The sequence below is a fragment of the Nematolebias whitei genome, chromosome 16 (genome assembly GCF_014905685.2).
Source record: "Nematolebias whitei isolate Nwh7 chromosome 16, NemWhi1, whole genome shotgun sequence".
NCBI classification, from domain to species: domain Eukaryota; kingdom Metazoa; phylum Chordata; class Actinopteri; order Cyprinodontiformes; family Rivulidae; genus Nematolebias; species Nematolebias whitei.
In genome coordinates, this window is record NC_056513.1 from 28,822,986 (window position 1) to 28,832,213 (window position 9,228).

General features: G+C 36.8%; 1 protein-coding gene across 1 annotated transcript in view; it reads right to left on the bottom strand.

The window, feature by feature from the left end:
* Positions 1 to 9,228, bottom strand: part of arhgap10 (Rho GTPase activating protein 10) — a 102,769-nt gene that overhangs the window by 40,796 nt on the left and 52,745 nt on the right. Inside the window, exons 9-10 of the mRNA XM_037689846.1 lie at positions 7,798 to 7,882; positions 1,391 to 1,449 (exon numbers count right to left, since the gene is read on the bottom strand). Of these exons, the coding sequence (XP_037545774.1) occupies positions 1,391 to 1,449; positions 7,798 to 7,882 (144 nt within the window). The remainder of the gene's footprint in view (positions 1 to 1,390; positions 1,450 to 7,797; positions 7,883 to 9,228) is intronic.

The following is a 9,228-nucleotide window of genomic DNA, read 5'->3' on the forward strand; positions in this document are numbered from 1 at the left end:
CCCCCCCCCCCCCCCCCCATTATAATAAGGGCATTGCGGATGCCTGATAAAAACATCAACCTGATCCAATTACAGCACTTGTTATAATTAGATTCAAGTTTGGCTCGCTGCAAAAACATTTCATACTGAAATTATGTTGTGTGTGTGAACAGAATGATGTAGATTTTTTTTTAAGGTTCTAGGACAATTTTGCCCTAAATCCTGTAATGACTTATTTAGTCATATACCAAATAAAATGTTAAAAGATAAAAGTACATCAACATGAATACAAATGAGTCTGCAAGGCAATGTACCATAATTTCTGGACTCATGAGCGCATCTGAATAAAAGCCATGCCCACAAATTTGAAAAGAAAAATAAAATTGTACATATATAAGCCACACTTATCTATAAACCACGGGTGTCCATGTTGTAACATGAGATATTTACACAAGTGTACGATTCACACTTATTTCGAGTGGCTACAAATAATTAGTTGTGCACCGGGGGGGGGGGGGCTCATTTCCCCCCCTCCCTGGGGGCACAATGGGGAGGTGGAGTAATAAAACTTGGGTTTATTGGTCCACTGTGACCTATTCGGTAATTTCAGTGGTCAGATTTTTTTTTAACCTTTATTATGCAGGTAGTCTAGAATTGAGTCACGAGGACCCACCCCTCCAAGAAAGACGTGTATTGGGCAGCTATGTGAGTGCCTGGATGCGACGAGGCTAAATGTTTTGGTGGCATGAAGCTTGTTAGCCCATCAAGAAAATAAAATCCATAAATTAGCTGCAGCATTGTATAAGCCGCAGTGTTTAAAGCACGAAAAAAGTAGCGGCTTATAGACCGGAAACTACGGTAATATAATATAGAGCTAAAGTAATAGATACAAGTCAAATTCTCGACTGTTTGACAAAATGGGAATCAAATGCAAACTTATATAATAATGACATGGCACATTTTGACACCGAATCTTCAAGTTGCATGCTAATAGACCTTGGCTGTGACCTAATAGTGCTTTTACAGCCAGAGTGGATTTTTTTGGACACGAAACCTACATACCCAGAACAGGATGAAACAGGGATGGGTCAAATAAATTCTATAAAAAATAAATAAATACAGAATTTTTTTTACGAGTGTTGTTGCTTGAAATGCCCTTCCTTAATTTATGTTTACTTATTAACATGCATGGACTGCACTTAAAAAGGCTGTGTACTTTTAACTACCTTTAAAGAATTTGCTAATTTTATTGCAAAGTTGGTAAAGCGTCATTTAAACCACTTTCGGCATTTATTCTTTACTTTGTTGCATGTTGCAAAGCTTTCCTAAATTGACAGCTTGTGGATGCACCTGTGTTTGTTTAGGGTCTGTATCCTGATGAAGAACAGGTACATGAGGTGGTGAAACTTACTTGCAGGGTTGATGAACTCTTTGTAAAGTCCATAGGTCATCAATGGCTCAGGTAGGCTCCTACACAGAGACGGGAAGAGAATTGGGGAGAGTGGGTTGAAGGTGGAAGAGGAAAGTAGAAGTGAGCAAGAAGGACAGAAATAGCTGGCACAATGTTTTATAGGTGCTGCACATAGCAGTGATTAATGTGACTAGGCTTGGGGATGAAATTACAAGGCGCGCTTGCTGAGACGGCCAAGTTCATCTGAAGGTACATTCACACTGCTGTTGGATCATGGCCAAAAGTGTTTAACTTAAGAGGAGACTAAAGCACTTGACCTGCTTTATGCTCGTAGGTAAAATGATATGGATATGTTGATAGAATGAACAAGGTTTCATATATCACTGTTTCAAAAACATTGAGTAATATTCATGTTTATCAACTGTAGGCGACAATGAGTTCATGTGTGTGGATGTTTGTGTTTGATTGTCTGTACCATTACCAAAAATATTTTATGAACCAGTGAATAGATATCAATCAAACTCTGAATAATCACTGAAATTTTTTTTTTTCCGCACTGGTTCTCTAATGAGGCGCACACGTTTCTTCCCGCTCCCTGTTCTCCTCCTGCTTTTTGCTCTCTGTCTGTGTATCAAAGCAGCTCCTATTTTTATACATCTTCAGAAATGAAAACTACTGTTTTGGATCTGACCATCTGGACTTCCGACGCAAATGACAAAATCTTTTCAACAAAGCGACAGGGTCCTGGAGAACCCTCATCTGCTTGGATGACACATGCAGCTGGATATATCTCTGGGGAAGTGAAATGTGACATGTCTACTATTGATCGAGGACACTGAAATTGCATATAATTGGAGTTATGATAACAGGTTTCCTGTTTTTGGAATAGTCTGGTTCCTGGTTTATCAACATACAAAGAAGACGGCCGCAGCCAATTTGGACCTCGTCAGGCTGCTGCCTGCTTGTAAAGGTTTGGTTCGTGCTTGGAGGACTCAAAATCAGCTGATTTACAAGCAAAACTGTTGGTTGGAAGTGATTTGAATCGCAGGCCACCTGCAGCTTTGGGACTCGTCAGCATGAAAATTACCTTGAAGAGGCTCGTAATCACGGACCAGTAGAATGCACCCTAATCTGGCCATTTCGGACCTTGGAAGGATCAGTACAGACTCAAAGGCTGGCAAGGAAAAAATAGTCTGCCTGAATAATGCACTGCCCCTAATCAGCCCCAACTCTGCACACCCCTACTCAGCCTGGATTTGCACCTGCACTTTAGGACCGATTCTGTAGGCGTGTCCAGAATCCAAGTCCTGCTAATGAGAGTTCTGCGATGAGTTACTCAAAGCAGTCTGCTCCTCAGATAAATAATATTAAATTATTATTTTTATATATGAATGTTTCTGTTAACTTATTTCATATATGAATATTTCTGTTCAGTGCCCTGACACGACTTCTGTTGTGACTTGGCGCTGTATAAATAAACTGAACTGAATTAAATCTGATGAACCAGATTCTACAAAAACATTTATATCTAAATCTAAAAAAGTTAAGTCTGGTCCTCTGGACGTTCAAAAAACAAAACAAACCAAAAAAATAATGTAGAAACGTTTCATCTTTTATCCGAAAGACTTCTTCAGTCTGAGGTGCTGTATTCCGCTCATAGCTATTTATATAAGACTGAGCTGAATACAGCACCTCAGACTGAAGAAGTTTTTCAGGTGAAAGAAGAAACGTTTCTACATTTTTGTTTGTTTGTTTTTGAATGTCCAGAGGACCAGACTTAACTTTTTTAGATTTTTCTACCTGGATTATTGAGCATGCATCAGGATATCTATTTTTAAAAGTCTATATTTTTCTTCATCATTGGATGTATTTGCACTCATTGTGGTTTTGTTTCTTGTATACAGATTATTTGTTCTTGTATACAGATTTTTTTAGCTTTGAATTAAAGTTTAGCTTTGATTTAAAGCTTTAATTTAAAGTGTAATGCTTGTTTTGTGATTTGTACATGTGTGGGTTAGAATAATGTTGAACCAAAGGCTGTGTCTCTTCTTTAAACATGTTTGAGGGAAATATTCCTGAGATCCAATAATTTTATCTTTGTATAATTTTTCAGTTGAATTAACTTTAATTAACATATTATTTAATATAGACAAAGGGAAAACAGGATTTCACGGTAAAGCCGGCACCGTTTATTTATTTTTAATCTTCACTGATTATAAAAACTTATATTTTATACATAAAATGTTTTTTTCTTTAAACGTTTCCACCCCCCGTTCCTCCATCCCGGTCCTCCCGCCTGCCAGAGCTCGAATCCGGCCTTTGTGAGCAGGCGAAGCCAGTGCTCGGGGTTCGGCCTCACGGGCTTCAACGGCTCTGCAGCTCGTATGATCCTCCGCGGTGACACCACTTGCTCTAATTTTATAGTCGGTCACCAAACACAAAAAATGCCTGGACTTCAGAATTAAACACGGTGTTGTCATTATTGTTTTTAAAATCTTAAAAATAGATCCAGCCGCTGCTCCGCATCTAGCGAAATTGCAAATGGCGGCTCACTGAAAAGTTTCTGAGATCCAGTGACTCCTCCCCCTGACCAATCAGAGTCCTGCATTCATGTTTCGTCCCGACTCAACTCAGCTGAGCTCGCTCGGTCCCACCAGAGAAGCAGGAATGAAAAGAGGTCCTGAATCAGCCTCAAATCAGCTAAATATACTAGCTAAAGTGCTGGTGCAAAAGGGTTCTTTCTGTGGCGGGCTGCCCAGAATTGGGGCTTATTAGGGGCGGTGCAAAAGGGGCATAAGTCAACAACTGTGGTTATCTGAACGTGACTGCCCAGTTGGCCTCAAAACAGGCCTACTTGTCAATTTCTCCTGGGAAATGTGTAAACTAAGGAAAAGCTTTGTCTATCGCAACCCCCCCCCCCCCCCCTCCTCTGTGGAGGCTTATCAGAACTGTGCCGGCTGACCATCATCTTATCAGGACAACGGACTATCTGTTAGTGCTTCATGGACCACTTCATTGTAAATGCATATGTAACGTGTTCATAAATGTGCTGCTGGCAGAGGTTTTTTTACGTCTTAAATCGTGTCCTGTTAGGACAAGGTGTGAAGAGATCTTTTTTGTAATGTCACTATCCTCTCCCAATGGCTTTGTCCCTTTTTCTATTTAAAAAATTTTATTCTGAAAAGGATAAGAGGCCGCGTTTCATAGCAGGAGCTACATGCAATCCTCCCATCTTTCAGACAACTGTATGGACATATTCTCGTTGCATCTCGGTGCAATGATAATAAAGTTTATTATGATTGGACATCAAGAACGGATTAATTCTTACAGTCAACCCAATTCAAGATGGCTGCCACAGATATAATTAAGCCAAACCTTGCAGAAACTGAGCTAACATTTGATGTGTTAGTAGATGAGAGTCATCCCCTACTGTGCATGCACATTTTTCTTTTTAAATTTTGCCATTAACTACCACAGCCAACTCAGACTAATTTATAGTTCATAAAAATGTAAACACATAATGGTGTAAATGGTCCTGCTCAAACACACACACACACACACGCACACACACACACACACACACACACAGCAACAAATTGAGCATCATTATAACTCCAACTCTTATATGTAACATGTTAAAAAATACAAAAGTAGCCAAATCAAACCAATCAAATCAAAGCATTTAAAAATGTCTAGAAGATAATTTAAAAAATGCTACAGTAAAATGATTAATCTCTTTAATTTCAAAATGAAATAAAAATATCCAAGTGTAATAAAAAGACTTTAAATAAGTGCAAATATAGAACTGGCAAAGGGAGCCTTGATATACACCTGATTAAATCCTCTGACTATACTCTGCAACATCTGAAAAAGAATTTGAATATTCTAGATGCAGATTGGTAATACAGCATACTGGACTGCTACCATATACTGTAGTGTGAATGTTTATGAAGCTTCACACTATTGTCATCCAGTTTTCTTCCGGACGTTTTTTGGCGAGATTCTCATCCTGCAGTTTTCAAGCTATTTCAACAAGTAATATATCAAAACGTTCAGCTTTTTCAGGACAATCCTGCTGTGACTTTTGGTATTGGTGCAACTTTAGCTTTTTGAAATATTTAGCCTTTTCTGCCACTTTCTTTCTCATAGGAAAGGAATTGAGCTCATTTTTACATCCTTCAAATCTTTAGATTCGTTTACAATCTTTTACTGCTCCTTTCACATTTGGTTCTGCTTCAGCTTCTTTCAGCTTCCTTGTGCAAATTTAAACTTTTTTCAGCTACTTTCAGCTAATTTCAACTATTTTTCAGCTGTTTTGTGCTCCTTTCAGAGTATTTCTGAATGTCCAAAACAAATTTCCCCTACAGTACATTTATCTATCTATTTCTGCTGACTACTGTATTTTTTTGCACTATAAATCACGTTTTTTTGCATAATTTACATACCCTGAGACTTATATGCCGAAAAGACGTATTTATGGATTTTTTCCCCATATTCATAAACCAATTTTTGACTGAGATATGACCGTTTTCATTCATTCTGATTGAAAATACTGAACACTACTATGTTTAGCCACTAGATGTCAGCCACTTTTACCCATTACATGATACAACAGCATGCCATACAACTTGACTATTAACGACACATTAAGCTTGCCTTAGACTGCCACCGTCGTCTGCCTGGAGCCATCAAATAAGCTTAATTTTGCTGCGACGCCCCGGTGAAATGCAACTGATTTGACCACTGAAGTGCATTTATTAAGTAAAAGTTCAACTGAGACGAACTTTTGCTATAAAGTCGAGCAAACTAATAATTGTTTTTAGGTGGTTATCTTGTTAAATTTTGAAGAAATGCACAGCGAGTCGCCCTCTGCATATTAATGTTTCTGCGTATCGGGTTTTGAAATGCAGCTGATTTGGCCGTCAAAGTACATTTATCAAGGAAAAGTTCAACTGAAACAAACCTTTACTATAATTTCGAGCAAACAAATAATTGTTTTTAAGTGTTAATCTTGTTAAATTCTTGTTAAAGTCGTCCCGTGCACGTCCCCGCGGCCACTAATTGGTAGCCCATTGATTTTTGGCAAAACACCGGCCCACATTTCCGGGTTGTCAGCGGTGACACGTAACTAACACGACGGGTCAGCGGTAACGCATAAAGATGCAACGTATACGGCAAAGCAACATATTTGTTATTTACACTTTGTTATACATATCTGGATTGATGCGACTTATAGGGCAGTGCAAAAGCGGAAACTACAGTACAACATTTTTGTACTTCTTCTAACTTCTTTCTGCATATTTCAGCTTGTTATGCTCCTTTTAGCTTATTTCTGAACGTTTCAGCTTTTTCTACTATTTTAGCTTCTATTAAGCAGTTTCAAGCTAATTTAAGCTTTTTCAGCTAATTCCACATTTTTTGCACACATTTCAACTTTGTTCAGCTTAATTCAGCAAACGTGCTCTCTTCACTTCCTTCTTGTAATTTCAGCTTCTTTCTGCTTTTTTATGCAAATTTAAGCTTGTTCTACATTTTCAACTATCTTTTTAGCTAATGTTATCTGTTTTCAGATAAATTCCAGTTTTACTTGGTAATTTGCTACTTTCAACCTAATTAATTTTGTATGCTAATTTCAGCTTGTTATGCACCTTTCAGCTTTTTTTCTGCTCGTTTCAGCTTTGTCTGCTCTTTCAGCTACTATTTGGCTGTTTTATGTTAATTTCAGCCGATTCCACTTTTTCTATTTTTTAGCTCATTTCAGCTCTTCCCACTTCCTGTTGGTAGCTTAAGCTTCTTTCTGCATTTTCAGCTACTTTTCAGCTGGTTTTTTTTATACTAATTTCAGCCTTTTTTTTTTTTTTCTAATTTCCTTATGTTTGTGCTCATTTCTGCATATTCAAACCTAATTCAGCAAATATATGTTCTTTCTGTTTTCTTCTGCTAATTTAGGCTTATTCTTCCATTTCAGCTACTGTACATTTCAGCCGGTTTTTAGCTAATTTCAGCTGTTTTTCAGCAAGTTCTTCTGCAATAAGCCTTCACACTGCATTTTTGCAGGAAATGCAATTTCTCTAGATCAGAATAAGGTTAATGGTTGAATTAATATCGTCTAATATTAATATTAATATTGCCTGCACACATAGCCTTTTATATTGGTTACCACTGGCAACAAATTTGATAAGCCAACAAAACCTATTATTGAGAAAGTGGTATGAACATAAAAAGGGGCGTGTACAGCAGAAAAAATGTGTTCAGTGGAGAGACGACTTAAATTTAAGATGGCTCAAAATACAAATGAATGACTGCTAAAATTTAACATAAAACATTCAATCAACAAATAAATATAAAAATTAGTTGAAAATAGTTTTAGGTGTGTGCATGTGGTATGTTATATATGTAATTCTTACCTGAGATAAAGCTTTAGTGCACTTGTGATTGTCTTGATGTCCCATTCTTCACTGGCTGACAGATCCACTTCATTGCTCTTCTCATCTAAATGAATCAGACAACTCGTTATTAGAAAATAAACTCGAGACAAAAACTACATTAAAAACAGTTCTACACACAATATACAAAGTTAATGGGTACAGCAGCATTTGATGTTCTACTTAGCAAGTACAAAAATGAAATATAAATATGTAACTTGTAATTAGCCATTTAAGGATTAAAGGCATTGCTGGTAGCATTGAGGGTTGTGTGTATCCTCAGTGGATGTGGAAAGCAGTCAGAGTTTGGTACAGAGTTGCTAGTTCTATACTCATTAGAAGTTTAATTAATCCCTTACTACTTCACTAACTCCACTGGGGCTCCAGATGTGTGATATGCTGAAAATTCAGGGAGCTTTTAGTCACACCTTGAGAAACCTCTGATGAATTAAAGATGATGTGAAATTTTAATGAGCCAGAAAAGTTGCAGTAAGATACTCATAGTGCATAAGGCTCGAGTCGCCACGGTGATGCCTGGTAGGTGGGCTCATACTGGTAATTTTCAAAATTCCTCTAAGGTTTGCAGATAGGAAAGCACTGTTTCTCTACCTGCACCATCGACAGAAATGACCTGTTCAATGTCAGTTTCTGAAAAGAAGGATTTGTAGGCAGGCGTGCATCTGCGTTCAAGATTGAAGGGATCTGCACAAACTCCTTTGGCACCAATAGGCCAGCTCGATGAAGTCAGGTCAGGTGTTCAATAAAGAAAAAGGAAAAAAGAAATGTTGGAGCAGCATAGAGTAAAAAAAAAAGCTGCTATAAAAAACTAGCAGCAGAAAAGTTCAACTTCTTTGTTTTGATACTGGAGAATCAACTTGGCACTTTGCAGTAAATTTAGCACAATAGATAATTTTAAATGTACAATGTAAGGCATGATATTGAACAATACAGACACCCTTTACAAATACTTTTAAAAAGAAAAAGTGTTATTTGAGTAGGGGGAGGGGAATACACACACACACACACACACATATACACACAAATATATGTATATATATATATATAAAAACGTATACATATATACATATATATACATATATATACACATATATACATATATATACACATATATACATATATATACATATATACATATATATACATATATATATATATATACATATATATATATGTATATACACACATATATACACACACATATATATACATATATGTATACACACACATATATACACACACATATATACATATATGTATACACACACATATATATACACACACATATATATACACACACATATATATATACACACATATATATACACACACATATATATATACACACACATATATATACACACACACATATATACATATATATATATATATATA